Here is an 18,761-nt window from a genome sequence, read left to right as displayed (position 1 = left end):
CCCTAGCTTATGACATTCTGATACCCCTATTTATAAAATGAATTCTCTCTGAATTCCTAAGATATTGGTTGAAGGAGACAATCCATTTTCTCCGTATGCTAATCTGGATGATAGGAGATTATGGCCAAATTTGCCAATTATATTTTTTCCAATATACAAAATCTTCAGGATGTCCTGATGCATTTGATGAAGAATATAGATGCACCATAATTAGTTACTGAATGTGCTTTTGCATGAATATTAATTATTTAATATACAGTCCACTTTTAACATTCTCTGAATCTCAGACATTTATTGTAGTTGATCAGAAGAGTTGTCTGGCCTATCTGAAACTTCATGATGAGTGACTGCCTACTGTGATTCCACTAATATTTCACAGATGTAGCTGATTCATTCTCTGTGACCCAGATGTTATTACAAATTCAAAAATAAAAAGACTTTGTGAGAACTAGTTAAGGTTGCTAAGGAACAATAACACAGAAGTGAAAACCACAAAACCCAGGAAGTACAGTGAAAAGCTACATACCTACGTATATAACCTTCTCAAACATACACAGATCCAAATACTCACAAACTCTCAGTGTCTGTTCCCATAGCAAGTCAAACCTATTCAACCACAGTCACAAAGGTCATAAACAGACAACCTTAAGTCTAAAGCATAAAGAAGAAAAAAAAATGATGCTCCTTGTCTGAAAATTGGAAACAAGTTATTTTCTGAAACAGTATAATTTAAAAACTACATATCTTTATAATCCCATCAAGTGACTGTACTGACATATGCTGGTGTAGTTTAAATCAGTAGGATTTGAGGGAATCTTGGAGGTGGGGTGCATATTTCATGAGGCTACCCAAGACTGAAACATTTATAAAGGAAAAGTTTCAATTTCATCATGCTAAAATAGTTCCACTTCTTTGTGTTTACATGATATCTTTGCTATCTGGATGTATATCAAACATAACAGTGACTAATAATGCTAGCTAAAGGCTAAAGCTTACTCCTGCTGACTCCAAAAAACATAATTCAGAATTATGTAACTCCTGTCAAGGAACATTGACTAATGGAACTAAGAAAAGACCCAAATCAACCTGAAAACCAGAGCTTTAATTTCAGGTATTACTTTGCTTATATCTTGGACAAATCTCTGCCTTACTTTTGCAAAGGAAGATGGAGAAAGATTGACATTCCCCAAATTCTCAGATTGCAGAATGCTGATTTTCTGGAGGAAATCAGATCTCTTTGCCATCCTGCTCACTTGAGAGAGCATAAGGCTTGCAATACAATATTGATAACAATTACACTGAAAACCTCTCTCACTCTCAACAGCTAGGCTCCCTGCTATGGGCTAAAGTTGTGTGGCTTCTGGTTTGTATCCCAAATCTGTTGACACATTAGAAATATTTCTCTTTTTATCCTCTATGATGCCAGACCTAGTCTTGCTTTGGACTGACCACTGCCTCACTCCCTCACCTTGGGCTCCCCAAAAACTTTGTCAGAGGTTTTTATGCATCAGGTAACACTCCTTCTTGGGGTCTTGGTTTATTAACAAAGTTCAAAAAGAAACACAAAAGCTCCCACATCATCTTCATAGCTAGCTCAAAAACCCTTGGTGGAGGGCTCTTAGTCCTGTCCCTGCTTAGGCTTTCCTCTACCAGACTTGCATTCCACACTCCGGCCTTCTTGGCTGGCTCCTGTTCCAGGCAGGCTTGCACTCCCCAGGCTTTCCACCTGTGAGCTGGGGACTGTCTCTCTGTGTAGAGCACCTCATCCAGCTCTCCTTTTCCATTGAGTCTCTCCCTGCTCTTTATCAAACAGCAACACCCAAAGTTTTCTACCTAGAGTCCTTCCTTCTGTCCTCTTTAGCTAGCCATAGACTTCTGTCCTATTTATACCCCCAGAAGACCTGCATTAGCCATATGACCTGTCATGTGACATTGTTCATTTTCTCCATCTGGGGTGGGGAGCTAAATGGGTCTTAGGTGGGGCTTCTCAATTTGAAGGTCCAGTCACCCTGTTTTAAATACACTTAACCATAATGAGGTTTCCATGGTTTGGGGACAGCTTTAAAGAGATGTTGCCTTTTTAGGTCACTCCATAGCTATAGTATTCTCCGGGGATAGAGGAAGTGCTGAGGAAGCTGGTAAAAGACACGTGCCCTGATCAGATTTTTATTATTATTATTTTTACACCCCACCGTGTGCTAGACCCTGCATGTGAAATACATAGAAGATGAGTTCCCTGCAACAAAGAGTTTGCAGTCCTAGACCTGGATCCTGCCAACATTTATGCACATGAGAAATCCCAGTGAGTTCACTGGCACTACTCACATGCATGAAGATACTCTCATGCTTCTTTGCAGGATGAGGCGCCTGCAGGATGCAGGATCATGACTGGATCATATTTATAATGTACAAACAGAATAAAGTCTAGACCAGTGATACATATCCTTGATGCTTTAAAAGGGCCAATTGCAAAAAGCTGAAAACAATTATGAGCCAAATCAGCTGGGAGGAAGAATTTAATCAGAAACATGTGAATGATAATTGGGAATTTTTAAAGAACACTTTATTAGGTGCCCAAAAAGCTGCAATCAAGGAAGAAAGCAGTATTGGTTTGTGAAGTTCTGGGGTTCAACCCAAACCAGTGAGGGGTTGTGTCACCATCTGCCCTGTAATTCTGGGTGCTTAAATGCTCTGCTGCTGTGGCTCACAGCCCAGACACTGGCAAGCAGACAAGCATGCAATTCCTGTAATGTCTGTGTGGTGCAGCCCTAGTTTATCACCCTGACCCCAGTAGCCTGTCTACAACACAACAGCCCCACCCTGGTCTCCACCAACCTTGGTTACTACATGTAGGGTAACCCCACACACACTCCCAGTCTCAAATTTCCCCCCCAATTGACTTCCCTGAAGAGGCCAGCCCTCTTTTGAAACACTCAGAGTAGTAATAAAGTTCATTTGTCCTTTAAAGAGACAAAAGCATGGCTTACTACTTTAACTGGAGCTAACAGTCACTTCAATTCAAACACTGCACCAGTCTGGTTTAGATAAAAAATAACAAGTTTATTTAATCAAAAAGAGAGAGCTTTCTAGTGTCTAAGATATAACAAGCTACAGTTTTTAAGAACATAAGAACGGCCATACTGGGTCAGACCAAAGGTCCATCTAGTCCAGTATGCTGTTTTCCAACAGTGGCCAATGCCAGATGCCCCAGAGGGAATGAGCAGAACAGGTAATCACCAAGTGATCCATTCCTTGTTGTCCATTCCCAGCTTCTGGAAAACAGGCTAGGGACACCATCCCTGCCCACCCTGGCTAATAGCCATCAATGGACCTATCCTCCCTGGATTTATCTAGTTCTTTTTTGAACCCTGTTATAGTCTTGGCCTTCACAACATCCTCTGGCAAGGAGTTCCACAGGTTGACTTCCCAAGTGTCTGTGAGTCTCTCCCTTTTTTTGTTCACAGACTTTAAAGAGTAAAAGTTAGTGAATATCCATAATTCCTCATAGAGTGTTAATACATACAGTTCACCATTATATTAATCCGCAGTGTGTCACCAGTTTGCATATGATACCTTACACAACACATTTGAGATACTGATTATGACATTAGTCGAGGTACGTCGGGCTGGTCAGACCAACTGAAACTCACTGCTACATACCAGGGACTCCCTTCCCATCTGGCATTTGGGGGGTGCTCTTAGGGTCACACTTCCCCCCTTACAAAACTGCAGGAGTTTTAGTCACTGGCTGTCCCAGAGGCAGCAGGTCAGAATCCTCTTTCCTGGACAGGGCATCTGCCACCATACATTCTTTCCCCTTAATATGGAAAAAGCTGTTTGGTCCCCTTTGTCTGTTCACAGGCTCCAAGACATAATGTCAGAGTACCCATAATTTTACCTATAAACATTTCACAATGATAATAATGACCACTGGACCATCAGTGTTGATTTTCAATCAGTCTTGGAACAGAGGGAAGTTCCAGATGACTGGAAGAAAGCTAATGTTGTGCCAATATTTTAAACAGGATGATGTGGATAATTATAGGCCTGTCAGTCTGACATCGATCCCAGACAAGATAATGTAGTGGTTGGATCTGGATTGCTTGGTAAGCATTTTAATATCGTTAAATGTAAATATACACATCTAGGAACCAAGAATGTAGGCCACACTTACAGCATGGGGGCCTCTATGCTGGGAAGCAGTGACTACAAAAAAGTTTTGGGAGTCCTGGTGGATAATAAGATGAACATGAGCTTCCACGGTGATGCTGTGGCCAAAAGATCTAATGTAATCCTGGGATGCATAAACAGGGGAATCTCAAGTGGACTCCTAGCTCAAGCTTGCCACTGGCAGAAACATGAGATGGGTTAAATGAATCCACCATGTCCTCCCTATGACTGGAAGCTCCAGCTGTGGGGCTATTTCATTTCTGTATAGAAATTCAGGCTCAGACCTGCAGAGTCCTAGAGCCCAGGTTTGAACATCTGAACCCTAATTAAACCCAAGCCCTGTGATCCCAAGTCAGCTGGGATGGGCCAGCCACGGGTTTTTAATTTCTGTGTAGACATACCCATAGAATCATTCCCATATTTGCCTCAGCTCACCCACTCAGACCTGTTCCCTTCTTCTACTCACACACCCCAGGAATTGCCTCCTCTTTCCTAATACCCCCTTGCAAAACAAACTGGAGGCTCTCTAATTACAGTGTTAGAGATTATGAGACATTTCTGTGGCATGCTCAATAGAGAGGATGGGGAAATCCCTGTGTCAACAGATGCCCTCTGATGATCCAGATGAAAAAATGAGAGGGCCATCAGTGAAAGAAAGAATCAGCTACTGGCTTCCAAGAGGCATTACAAGACAGTTAAGGCATTGTGAGCCCAGGACATGGGGATGACTAGTTGATTGCGTCTTTGAGGGAATTGGACTACAGCAGTGTTTTGATACCAGGGACCGGTTTGCTGCTTTCCTAAACTGTGTCAGGGAGATCTCAGGAACTGGCTCTGGTCCATTGACTGGTCGTTGAGAAACACTGGACTAGAGGAAATGGGTAGGTGAATTGGATAGCCCCAGCCTATATTCAGAAATCTTTCCTGGACCTGGCCTGAAATTCTTGAAAATAACAGACCCCCAAAATTATCATTAAGGTTTGTTCTGAGATCTACTGAAGTGATTCACACATCTTTAGTATTTGGACACTAAATGCCAATTTGAATGAACCTATGTGAGTTAACTAAAACAGCCAAATATGAAACTGGGCCTACCAAATCAAATGGATGAAATCATCAAAGGTTACTTTATGGGCATTTTATACCCTCCCATAAAACCACCAGCATTTACCAATGTCATAGACCACACGGGCTCTTGATATGATAATTCCTATGGAGCAGCTTCTGTTTAATAGTGTCAGGACTAATGTGGTCATCAATACAGATTTACCGACGTGTCACACTTGGCTTCATGTTTTGCCTCAGAGCATCCAGGACTGTGAGTCACCATGTTATCCTCCTGCCTCCAGCATGAGGGAGTCTTCCTTGTGGTAGCTGGATGTTAGCTCCTGACATGGCCAGCCCTTCGGCCACGCACGCACTCTCCTCTGGGCTCTGCCAGCCCCACCTTTGCCTTGTAGGTTAACACTTTGTGTATCCCAGTCCCCGAACTCCCCAGAAACATCTCCCCATAGTATCCAGCCACTGTCACAGGACACTCACAGCAGTTACCAGGCATACTGTCCCCAAAGAGACAGTGTATCCACAGCTTGACTGGTAATACTCAGGATCAGGTTCTTTAACAGAACAGCCCTGAAGTCTATTATAGCAAAAACAAATATATATTTTTATTTCCAAAGATTAAGACTTAAGAGAGAGTGGCCAAAGATAATAAGAACAATGGTTTACAGGTAAAACAATAGGTATAATGCACTTCTTAGAGACTACACTTAATGTTAAGGATAAAATCCTTGTCTAAAGCAATTTCGAACCGAAAGCAACATCTTATCTTCACTAGGCCACATGGCCGGGATCCAACCTTCATGAATGCAAAAAGCACTGCCCTTTTTTTGCTTCCTCAGTGAAGCTGATAAAATGTCTTTTTGCTTCTCCTTATATTTCCCCAAACTCATTGTTTTCTCCTCCCTAAGACAGAAGGACTCCTATGGTCCCTTCACTGTGGTGCTGGCTCAAATGTGTCTTCCTATACTCCTATTTGAGCTGAAACAACACTCTGAAACCTATACTCCTATTTGTTTCACATCTCTCTGTTGACCTGTTTTTCCTGTTGAATTGCACATGTTAATGGGGCTTCCACTGTGTTGGCTTTACAATGCTTAATTTACATACAAACCAAGGTAGGCATCTGAAAATACACCCTGCCTGGCAAAACGAGTTTTTACCTCTGCTGGGGAGTAACACCTTAATACAAACTGTAAGGACATGTTCTCAGTAGAACAGACATAACTTTTTAAATATAATCATTGCATACATTTGTTAGGTGTAGTAAGTTTGTCAGGCCTGATAGAAGTTCCTGTTACACAACAGTGAACCCTTTGCAAGTTGGCATCAAGAGGTTCTTAGTGTCACACCAAGCTTGCAAAATCTCTGTAGAAAACTTAAAATGGAATCTAGGCAGAATGATAGACTGTGTGTTCATCTCACAATCTATGGACATGATTGCCTATGTCTCCTAAAGCCATTAACTCTTTCATACTGGTGATCATACTGTTGACAACTAGTCAAAGGTGATTATTAATTATTTCAGACATAATTTTTTGCAAGCCTGGGCAGCTGTTATAACCCTATAAACATCATATATTTTGTTTTGATCCATCAAAACTCAGGTCATTTACTATATCCATGGAGTCAGCTATGATAAGGACCAAAAGTTTTCTGTAGATGGACCATGCATTAATAATGTCATTATTTCTCTCCAGCCTCTGTAGTAATGTTATGACATTGACCTATCCAAATGAATGTGCCAGGGGAGGGAGTGCTGGAAGTGGGAGTGTGCGTGCCTGCATTTGTGTGTGAAAAATATATTCATCATAAGACCTTAATTTGAACATCAGTGCTTTTTCATCTGGAATCACTATTGGTTTATATTGTTTTTATACAAGGCTGATTATATTTTATCATTTATATATTTACCTTCACACCCTATTAATGAGTATCATTTATATATTTACTTTCACACCCTATTAATGAGTATATATAAACATGTAGGGAATTTCCCTTTGGTTTTAATTTGGCTTCCTCCTCCTTAGTTAGCTTCATCTGTTAGTTTGTGCTTACACATCCAGCAGCACTTTGTTAACAGCTATGAAATTCCCATTGATGCTGGAATGTCACACACACACACCATACACACACACAATCTGAATAAATGGAGCAGAGCTGCAGAGTTTGCATTGAGAATTCATTCAGTGTCAGTGTTGACTGTGACAGCCTGTGTAATAAAGGATACAGAATGCTGGGACTGCTGCCGAATGATGGTTTCTCTCTATGAATGGATTTTATAAATGAAAGAGAAGCTCAGAAGAAATATGGGTCTGATAAGATTTCCAGAAAATGCTATCTTTTTTCTAACATTGGTTTCACACTCTTTGAAGCCTAAGACCTTACTGATTAATCTAGATATAGCAGGGAAATCTAATTAACTGTGACAATAATGATGACCTTGCTCTACCTTGTTTCTTTAGATTAAATGCTTTAGGACAAATTCAGCACAGTATAAGTAAATACGTCTCCATCAATTTCAGTAAAATTATGCCTGCTTAACACCTGGGCTGAATTTAGCCCTTTTTTGTCCTTTTTTATGTGAAGATCTACTTTATTTTATTTATTATTGCTAAATCCTTGCAAACAGGACCATAAGAAAAGAGATGCCTGAGGTAATTAAATAACAAGAAATCAAATACACAAAAATTAAACACCAGCTATAAATACAAATAGGAAGACTCTGTGGCTCAGCTGATTGATGCTGGAATGTGGAGATTTTCACCATCTGAATTCTGTTCAGGTCAGCAGCAACCAAAGCTCATTACCATCTGGGGATTGCTTGGTGGCCTGTAGTATAGAGGGATGTTTTCCTTCAGCAGAATATGCTATATATTTATATTTCATGGTAGTCTGGAAACATGAACTACATACTACTGAAAATAAAAGAGATTCCCAGATTTCCAGCGAGACACAGAACAATTGCTTCTAGGCCCAGAAGGTCATGCAATATCAGACCTTCAAATTGCAACAGTTATAAATGTATGCAGGTGATTTTAAGACTTATTTTAGTGCTAAAGAACTATTAAATCTCCTTCACTAGTCAGCCAGTGTAGGTTGCTAAAGACTGGAATAGTCAGTAAATCATCACCACCTAAAGAACAGGAAGGACAAGAGTCCCTTGTTGCTGTTCCCCAACCCAACACTGCTCTAGTTGTTCCTCTTCTGAGCCCTCCCTACGATGTTATTTCTCCCTCTCACAACTGTGGAAATTCCCCTTTCTCTGCTCCTTCCTCCTTAGCACAATGTGTCATTAGCTGGCCTAGAGCTGAGAAGATGAGACTATATTCAGACTGAACTATCTGACTCCAGGGAGACAGAACAATGACTTACAGGAACAAATGTTTGGTCTTTTCAGTCTGAGTTTCAGTCTTACACAGTTTCAAAGGAGCTCTGAGTGGGATCTGTGTCTTTTCTGGCTGATGAAGACTAGTGGGGAAGTACAGGATCAACTGTTGGAAATTATCAACATTTCCCTACTAGGAATGGAAAGGATAGAGTGCTTGTTGACCATAAGCAGCTATTGTACAGCTCCTGTTTAAGAACCTAGTGTTTGACATTGACAAGCTATTTGCATTACTGTACAAAGCATATTTTCTGTACTTATCATAGGTTTGGGCAACATTGAGAACACTACACAGAGAATGAATCAAACCCAAGCCTGCTAGACCAAATACCTAAGATTTTCTCTCGAAAAAGAAGAAGAATGTTAGGCTGCTGTTGTACTGAGACCTCTGCCCATCATGCTGACTGATATCATCTCACTGTTTCCAAGTGCTCCCTTATCCCGTATTGTATCTACCGTTGTCTCTTGTCTTATACACAGACTGTCAGCCGTCTGGTGCAGGGACTGTCTTGCTGTTCTGTGTCTATGCTGTGCCTAGCAAAATGGGGTCCTGATCCGTGACGAAGGCCTCTATGGTAATACAAATAATAAATCATGACTAATTGAAGAAGATCTGAGAGATCAGGATCTCTACCTATTGTACTGTCCTCTAGGGTTTTAGGAATTACCTTATACTTTCTCACTGACCGAAATCTTGTAACTAGAGTATTTGTAGGATTTTTTTCCTGACAACCCTAATAAAAACTCTCTTATTAGCTGGTGAGCATGTGAGCTTACAGCTTAGTATTTGAAGTACCTACAGTACTTGCTTTTATGCTACATCTGGCATGCCACCAAGTATATGAAAGGCTTTGGTGCTCTAGGACACTGACAATGAAACTCTGCAGAGGGGGTCGACTATACTTGTTCAAACTCCTTATGCGTTTCCTACTCAATTTGTATACCTTTCATTTGAAGTTAAATGCAGTGAACAAGGGGTTGTATGTTTATTTCAGGTTTAATTATGGAACTGTACTTTGACTTCATAATAAAGCCGAATAGATTTTCTTAGGAAAACTCTTGGGCCTTAAGTCTTTATTACTACTGGATTCTGGTATAAAAACAGCTGTGAACTGCATCTTTTCCATCGCCATTTATGACTTTCACACTCCAATGATAGCTTTAAGTCTTGCAATCACCAACGAAGCCTGGGACAACTTGGCAAAGCATTAGGAAATATGATCTTATGAGCCCATGGAGATAAAAGAATTTCTGATAAAAAGAATTCTTGTTAAAATCTGGACATCTCTGTGTCAGGTTACATAGCTGAGAGCAGCTCACCTGGCTCAAAAGAACAACTCCTAAGACATTTTAAAACTATGAAGCCATTTTGAAAGCTGCTGCTTCTCTAATGGGAACATGGTTGGTCTAGCTGATAAAAAGTCCAGTTGAAAATATGCCAAAATCCGAGGAGAAATAAAGAGCAAAAAAAGACCTGTCAGGTATGTCTCTGATTAGACTTTGAAGGCAGAAGCCCTGCCATCGGGAATGGTAAAATAAAATAATGCTACTAATTATTAATCAATTATTATTAAATAAATAATAATAATAATAAATAATAATAATGGAGATAACCAACAATACCACTAGTGTGGTGGGTGCCAGGTTTAAAAGACTAGAAGGAGAACAGATGCAATTTAATATTTTCCTAACGATCTGGAGGTTAATATAAAACCACTGCTGATAAAATTTGCAGATAACATAAAGACTGGTGGAATGGTAGATAATGATGAGGACAGGACAGTCCTACAGGGTGTTCTGGATCACTTGGTAAGCTAGGCAAATTCAAATAAAGTTCATTTTAATACAGCCAAATACAAAGTTATCCATCAAGGAACAAGGAATGCAGGCCACACCTACACAATGGGGACGACGTGAGGGGTTGGATCACAGAAACCCTCTTGGGACTGCCACCTGATGTGCCTAGACTACCTCTGAGCCCGTTTTCCCTGCCTGCTTGGGACTTCAGCACGTTTCCTTGTTTGAGCCAGACATGCTTGCTTGCTGCAAACACAGATCCAAGTCTGAACCACATCCCCCACAAGCTGCAGGCTTAACTGAAAACAGCTTAAGAAGTGTTCCTGTCTCCTGCACTCAGATACCCAGCTCCCAATGGGGTCCAAACCCCAAATAAATCTGTTTTACCCTGTATAAAGCTTCTACAGGGTAAACTCATAAATTGTTTGCCCTTAATAACACTGATAGAGAGATATGCACAACTGTTTGCTCCCCCAGGAATTAATACTTGCTCTGTGTTAATTAATAAGTAAAAATTGATTTTATTAAATATAAAAAGTAGGATTTAAGTGGTTCCAAGTAATAACAGACAGAACAAAGTAAATTACCAAGCAAAATAAAATAAAGCACGCCAGTCTAAGCCTTATACAGTAGAAAACTGGATACAGATAAAATCTCACCCTCAGAGATGTTTCAATAAGCTTCTTTCACAGACTGGACACCTTCCTAGTCTGGGCCCAATCCTTTCCCCTGATACAGTCCTTCCAGCTCAGGTGGTAGCTAGGGTATTTCTCATGACTGCAGCCCCCTTTGTTCTGTTCCACCCCCTTATATATCTTTTGCACAAGGCAGGAATCCTTTGTCCCTCTCTGGGTTCCCACCCCTCTTTTCAATGGAAAAACACCAGGTTAAAGATGGATTCCAGTTCAGGTGACATGATCACATGTCACTGTAAGACTTCATTACCCACTTGCCAGCACACAGGTATACAGGAAGACTTACAAGTAAACAGAGCCATTTATAACAATTGTCCCGGTTAATGGGAGCCATCAAGATTCCAAACCACCATAAATGGCCCACACTTTGCATAATTACAATAGGACCTCAGAGTTATATTTCATATTTTTAGTTTCAGATACAAGGACTATACATTTATACAAATAGGATGACCACACTCAATAGATTATAAGCTTTGTAATGATACCTTACAAGAGACCTTCTGCATGAAGCATATTCCAGTTATATTATATTCACACTCATAAGCATATTTTCATAACATCATATGGAGTGCACTGTCACAGATGGTATCCTGGAAAGCAGTGACTCTGAAAAGGATTCAGGGGTCATAGTGGGCAAACAACTGAACATGAGCTCACAGAGTGATGCTTTGCCAAAAAGGGCTAATGCAATCCATGGATATATATATATAAGTAGGGGAGTAATAAGTAGGGGTATGGAGGTGATTTTATCTCTGTATACAGCATTGGTGAGACCAATGCTGGAATACTGCATAAAGCTCCAGTGTCCAAATTTTTGTTAAAAAATTGGAGACGGAGCAGAGAAGAGCCACAAAAATGATTTGAGGACCGGAAAGAATTCCTTATAGTGAGAGATTTAAAGAGCTCCATCTGTTTAATTTATCAAAAAGAAGACTGAGCGGTAACTTGATGACAATGTCTAAGTACCTTCACAGTTAAAGAATACTGGGTACTACAGGGGTCTTTAATCCAGTGAAGAAAAGACACAACAAGAACCAATGGCTGGAAGCTGAAGCCAGACAAATTCACATTAGAAATAAGGGACCAATTTTTAACAGTGAGGGTGATTAGCCATTGGAACGCATTGCCAAGGAAAGGGGCGGATTCTCCGTCCCTTGATGTTGTCAAGTCAAGACTGGATGCCTCTCTGGAAGGTATGCTTTAGCTAAACGCAAGTTATGGACCTCAATATAGGCATAACTGGGTGTCATTTAATGGCCTGTGATCTACAGGAAGACAGACTCAAAGAGCTAATGTCCCTTCTGGCCTTAAAGTCTGTGAATCTATGCATCTAGAAAGGAACACAAACCTGATTGAATTTTGTATGTACCTATTTACTGCATTTCTACAGCAAATATGACAATGGCATTTTATGGGAATCACTGCTTTCTTTATACTGAAACTTCTCATGCAGCTTTAAGGCTTTTCTTTCTATATTGTGTCCTGTCATAAAAAATCAATTTAACCCCCCCCCCCCCCCTGCAATGGCATAAGTCATCCAAAGGCTTTTTTCCAGAATATTATCATCTAACCTGGTGCTTTGATAACTAAACAAGAACAGCATTTTTTAAATGACTCAGGTCCCCCCTTCTTTGTATACTGAGGCGGTCCAAATGTAAAACAAGAGCTATCAGCATCATCCTATTGCCTTTTGGTACTTTGTGCCCAGAGCCTTCCTCCCATCCCTGATAGGATTGTTTGTGCACTGCTGCTCCTTCCTGTGCATCTCTCTCTTGCTCTCTCTCTCTCTTTCTCCCTCTCTCTGCTGTTGCTGAACTGCAGTTCCCACTGGAACTTGCACAGTCAAAAACAGCTCTTGTCTCCTACACCAGTGAATCACATCACCTGAAGAAGAAGAGGAGCAAAAAGAATGCACTAGCCTGGTTGCTTATAAAACACGAGGAGCACATCCAGAGGAAAGGCAAGGATTTATGTGAGACCCACTCAACCAGAGCTTTGCTGCCTGTGGTTTGTGGGCTGTCACTGGATTTTATAGGAGTTTACGTTTATGCGTTTGAGGAATGTTTAAGCACAGCTGATCGCCTATTGCAGCCGAAAGCTGGCAGAGGCTGCTGCTGCTGCTGCAGTAGCTGTTGCAGGAGGATGAATGTGTGACAGATCGTCGCCTGGGCACTGCTTGTGATTCTCCAGTCCTACTCGGGCTTCGTTAACTGTCTGGAGAAGAGATACCGAGGATCACAGATGCACTAACTAAGCAGGTGCCACACTGGATCTATCACTGTGTACTCCTTATTGTGGAAAATGGTCAACAAAGACATGAATGGATTCCCAGTCAAGAAGTGCTCAGCCTTTCAATTTTTTAAAAAGAGGGTAAGGCTTTTCTTTCAGTTGTTCTTTCTTTTACATGCCATTGTAAGGGGGAGTCCGTGGAGGAGGAAAGTGTTTTAGTCACAATGTCCTACTGTAAGTGGACGCATGAACTCCTAGTTTTACTATACACCAAGAACCATGAAATTGTACACAAAGGGGGGGATTGAATGATGTAAGCAATGTTTGCTGTGGAACGTATATCTCAATCGCAGCTGTACCACAGAGCTTGACGTAATAGAACTGGATATTCAGAACAGAATAAAACACTCTGAATCAGAGTCCAGGGATGTTGCAGCATCTCTCACTCTCTGCCTCCCTCCCCCCACACCCACTTATGGGTTCGACTTGCTCTACACCTTTCATTCACTAGTCTGAAGTGCTGCATTACCCTCTTCATTCATCACTGTGAATAAAGATGCTCATGTGCTCAGCAGAATCTGTCAGTCTATAATTTGCCACATAGCCACAACCTGTATTTACCTTCAAGGCAGGAGGAAAGTATCAGATAGTTTGCAGATCTACAGGACACCTGTCACTTAAATCTCTTGATTTTTTTCCTCTTCTCTTTTGGTTAGTATGGCAGAATGATTGCAGCTCATTTCTTAGGTGAAAAGCTGCAGGGTGCTGTATTTGACTGTTACTGTCCTCTTGAAAATGTATGTCTTAAGCTTCGCATCACTACTTTAACAGCATTCATTGTGTTTCCCTGACTCTTTAGGAACACAGTAATGCTCAATCTCCATTCAACTCTGCTTATGGCAATAAAGTCATTTCCGTGGGCAACAAGAATAGAGTTTCTGAATAGACCTGGGCAGAAAGGGAGCAAAGATGCTAAGCATCAGAGACAGGCTGACAGCAGGAACTGGAGAGGAGTTACTGAATGATTAAAAATATAAGCTCTCGCTTTAAAGAAATGGAGTAGCACTAGATAAACTGCTCCATTCATTCATTCATTCCCATTCATTCTCTCTCTGTGTTATGGTCACTCCATTTAACCCTCCCATCAAAGACAGTGAAGCCTTTCCCAACCACTGAACTATGAGCAGAGACCAACAAATTCAAAGTGCATCAAATGGCAAAATTTAAAGGGCAGAACTGGAAAAAATACAAGCAGTTTGTCATGGAAAGGCTCATTTGGAGAAAACATATCATTGTTCACATTTGTTATTATTATTAATGATTATTTGTATTGTATTGAGAAATTGTAGATACGGTGCTAGGCACTGTACAAACACAGTCTACAAAAAAAGTCTGTGTCCTAAAGAGTTTAAATGCTAAGTAAATTATTTTTCATACGTTTACATTTCATACATTTTTCATCAGTAAGGCTTTCCTGGGATCCAAAGCTTCCAAAAGGTCTATGATAAAAACAAGTATATTATTAAAGGGTGGTGGGGGGGAATCACTTGCAGTTCATATTTGAGTTAAACACTGCCAGGTTGTCTCCTATTTCCCTGTACAGTAATAAGACTATTTAATGTGGGAAGCTTCTGCATCTACAGTCTATGAAGTGGGAGAATTGTCTTTGCAGGATGAACTTATTGCTCCCTGATCTTCAATAAAATTCCCTTAGGAGGAGTTGTTTTTTTTTTTAATGACTGTTGTATCTGTAGAAAATATCCCAGTGAGAGTCTCAGAAAAATGGAATGACAGAAAATTTTCATTGTCAATAACTGAGTGTTTCAATTTATCAGGTTTTATATTTGATACTACTGGTACAAAGACAGATGAGGGCTTTTTAAAAATCAGTAAAACTAATTTAAAATCACAAAGGTAGAAAACTCCATCATTTTCATTGATATGTAAATGTACTTATTGAACTGTCTGTTAACCAGATCATTCCCCATTCACAAAAAGCCCAGCACACAAATATCACTTACAAAGTGCCTGCGTCAGTCCTCGAATGACATGCAGTACAAGGGGAGAAAGCTGCCTGTTCTTAATGTGAATGTGTTGTTGAGAATGATGCAGGCTTACAGCAAATTACCTGCTGCTGTTATGCTGAACTAGCTGAACATACTGTATTTGACTAGCTGGGAGATTGTTAGAGGCAGAGCCAATTCTGTGCCAAACTGGTGTTCTGGACCCATCCTCGGAAGTCTACCAAAGAATGGCAAGGGAAAAATACATGAGACATCTGGGGAAGCCTATGGGTTAAGTTCATTGAATCAAACATGATGTCCTGTTTTTTTCTTATTTATTATTGTTGGGATTTCAGTAGCATCTGGACTGGAGGACCCTCACTGCAAATAATCTAGATCTCTACCCAGAACACAAACCAGAGAGTTTAAAGATTAGGAGAGCTATGGAATACAGGTGACTGGTCAGCTATTCAACATAGAAAATTTTCTAACTTATTTAGAGACAAAACTAACTTTGACCAACTCTCCCATGGTACCAGTACTTTCAAGTTAGGCAATATGTTTCTGAACTTTCTAGAAACCCTGTTGTGTATAGAAAGAGAACTTTAATAGCAGCAAAGGCTTCTGGGCAAGTAGGAAACAAAAAAAAACCCTAATTTGTATCAATCTTTGCAGACAACTTTCATAAATTAAAAATTTTCCATACATGACATGCTATGAAAAAGACCCAGATAGACACATTACCCCAGAGAAATGGGATTTGATCTGGAAAAGATGACCAGCAACCTCATAAAGCATGATAAAAGCAAATTTTCTTTAAGATACCGTTTCAATAGTACCTCACACCAGTCAGGTTAAGAATATATAGAGATTGAATGGGGATAAATGTTGGAAAAATTGTGGTGAAAGAGGAGATTTTATGCATATATGATGGATATGTCCAGTCATTAGAGAGTATTTGCAATCTGTAACCAAATAACACCAATTGCTGGATATTTATTACCAAATGCTCCTTTAGTAATCCTCCTGGGACTTCCCAGAGGAAATGGTCACACAAAAGAAAATGAAGAATTAAAATCTCATCTGCTATGGCTATTGATAGCCTCTCATTGGAAAAAGAAAAATAGCCCAACCGTAGAGAAATGGTTAAAAAAAAAAGGCGATTCTTATGGAAAAATCAGCACCTCAATTCCATCCATAGCAAAATAGACAGAGGACAGATAGATACTTAGATGTTTGATTACCTTTTATTCAATACTCAGAAAAAAGAAAAAGAAAAAGAAAAAAAGAAAAGGGACACTAAACTATCTAAACTACTACATGCCACAAGGGGCCACAACAGTGGTTCCCTTAACCCACCCAGCAATATTGTTAATCTTTCCAGCTATACTCTTAGCCCAGCAGAAGAATCTGTCCTATCTCGGGGCCTCTCCTTCTGCCCCTCCACCCCCACGAACATGATACAGTTCTGTGGTGACCTAGAATCCTATTTTCGACGTCTCCGACTCAGGGAATATTTCCAGCACACCTCTGAACAACATACTAATCCACAGAGACCTCCCTACCAACACTACAAAAAGAGGGATTCTGGGTGGACTCCTCCTTAAGGTCGAAACAACAGACTGGACTTCTACATAGAGTGCTTCCGCCGACGTGCACAGGCTGAAATTGTGGAAAAGCAGCATCACTTGCCCCATAACCTCAGCCGTGCAGAACACAATGCCACCCACAGCCTCAGAAACAACTCTGACGTCATAATCAAAAAAGGCTGACAAAGGAGGAGCTGTCGTCATCATGAATAGGTCGGAATATGAACAAGAGGCTGCTCGGCAGCTCTCCAACACCACTTTCTACAAGCCATTCCCCTCTGATCCCACTGAGGGTTACCAAAAGAAACTACAGCATTTGCTCGAGAAAATCCCTGAAAAAGCACAAGAACAAATCCGCACAGACACACCCCTGCAACCCCAACCTGGGGTATTCTATCTACTACCCAAGATCCATAAACCTGGAAATCCTGGATGCCCCATCATCTCCGGCATTGGCACCCTAACAGCAGGATCGTCTGGCTATGTAGACTCCCTCCTCAGGCCCTACGCTACCAGCACTCCCAGCTATCTTAAAGACACTACTGACTTCCTAAGGAAACTACAATCCATCGGTGATCTTCCTGAAAACACCATCCTAGCCACTCTGGATGTAGAAGTCCTCTGCACTTTATACTTTGCTCTGACATACCCATGCACTGGCTGTTTCTGTCAGAGACATACAGTTAGGTGGGCCACTGGTTTGGTTTGGTAAGGCAATTCCTATACCACTAAAGAACATCTGTTCTTCTCGATACTGACAACATCTTAACTTTTATAAACATAAAGACTTAACAATATTCAGTTCCTGGTGGAAGGTGTGATCCCTTTTATGCTTCAGAACCTAGCAGAATAACAAATAGAATTTGATTATATCATTTGATAAGGTCATTGCATATTGAAAACTACAAATAAACTATTGAAATTCACCTGGCAGGCCTCCCAGGAGAGATACATTATCCTTCTTCTTATTTACATCTGCCTAAATTGCTACCAGATGGTTTCAATAAGGGCTGGTTTGGGGTATTTGCATTGCTTTCCTCCCCTACCCTTGCCACCTTTTCTGTAAAAAGACTTTGGACAACATCTTAGGACATGTGACCTCATGAAATAACGTAACATGACGTGTAACAAACCAAACAGACAAAAAATGAAGTTTATAGTTGTGCAAATGCTTAACTGTCCATACCAATTAATTATAGGCTGATGATACTGGAAGCTCAGCAAACCCATTACTTTAGAAACAAGAGCAAATGCACATTTATTCAAGATGTGAGGAAGATAAATGAATGATAAATTAAACAGGAAAGTCGCTATCCTAAAGAGAGAGATATCTAGGGAATGTTTTATAATGGAAGTTTATGGCATGAATTCAGGATTGGTGGCTCTGAAATCTGATAAGGGAAACCATATCTATCATCCTTTTTCACTGAGAAAATTTTACATTAATTAATAATTTACGTCAAGCCAAAGAGACTTCTCAGAAGGAAAGAAAAATCCCAGCTTCGTGTTTATATGCACTTTTCAAACTGGTATTTATGCAAACTGTGCATTTCTCATTTCGAGGCAGATATTTTGCCTCACAACACACTGATGGCTTTCTCTACACACAAGCCAGAAGGGCTAAACCACAAGCAGCAGCATACATGAAACTGACAGCTGAGCCTAAGATATAGCTCGGGGAGCAGGCTGCTGATGAGGCTGGAGAATTACCTACATGCCTCTTTGCTAACTATCGCCAGTATTTGGGATTACAGTAATTGGGCAGCACCAAAGGCTGTAGCATAAATAGTTACAATAGATTTCATGTGAACTAGTGTTTCTTCGGACA

The 18,761-nt window shown here is 40.5% G+C and overlaps 2 protein-coding genes across 9 annotated transcripts in view; one reads left to right on the top strand and one right to left on the bottom strand.

Annotated features, from left to right (window-relative positions):
- The window catches only part of SGK1 (serum/glucocorticoid regulated kinase 1), a 192,701-nt gene that overhangs the window by 51,223 nt on the left and 122,717 nt on the right, over window positions 1-18,761 (top strand). Inside the window, exon 1 of one of the 2 annotated variants that reach the window (XM_048844506.2) lies at window positions 12,988-13,482. The exons of the other annotated variant lie outside the window; for it this stretch is intronic. Coding sequence (XP_048700463.1) covers window positions 13,414-13,482 — 69 coding nt within the window. The 5' untranslated portion in view covers window positions 12,988-13,413. Of the gene's footprint in view, window positions 1-12,987; window positions 13,483-18,761 lie in introns of those variants that run through there. 2 annotated transcript variants of the gene reach the window in all.
- The window catches only part of LOC142071562 (uncharacterized), a 103,675-nt gene that overhangs the window by 68,930 nt on the left and 15,984 nt on the right, over window positions 1-18,761 (bottom strand). The gene's annotated exons all lie outside the window — the stretch shown is intronic.

The sequence above is a fragment of the Caretta caretta genome, chromosome 3, assembly GCF_965140235.1.
Source record: "Caretta caretta isolate rCarCar2 chromosome 3, rCarCar1.hap1, whole genome shotgun sequence".
Taxonomy (NCBI): Eukaryota; Metazoa; Chordata; order Testudines; family Cheloniidae; genus Caretta; species Caretta caretta.
Note: the sequence above shows the minus strand (reverse complement) of the source record. Positions and strands in the feature narration are given on the sequence as shown.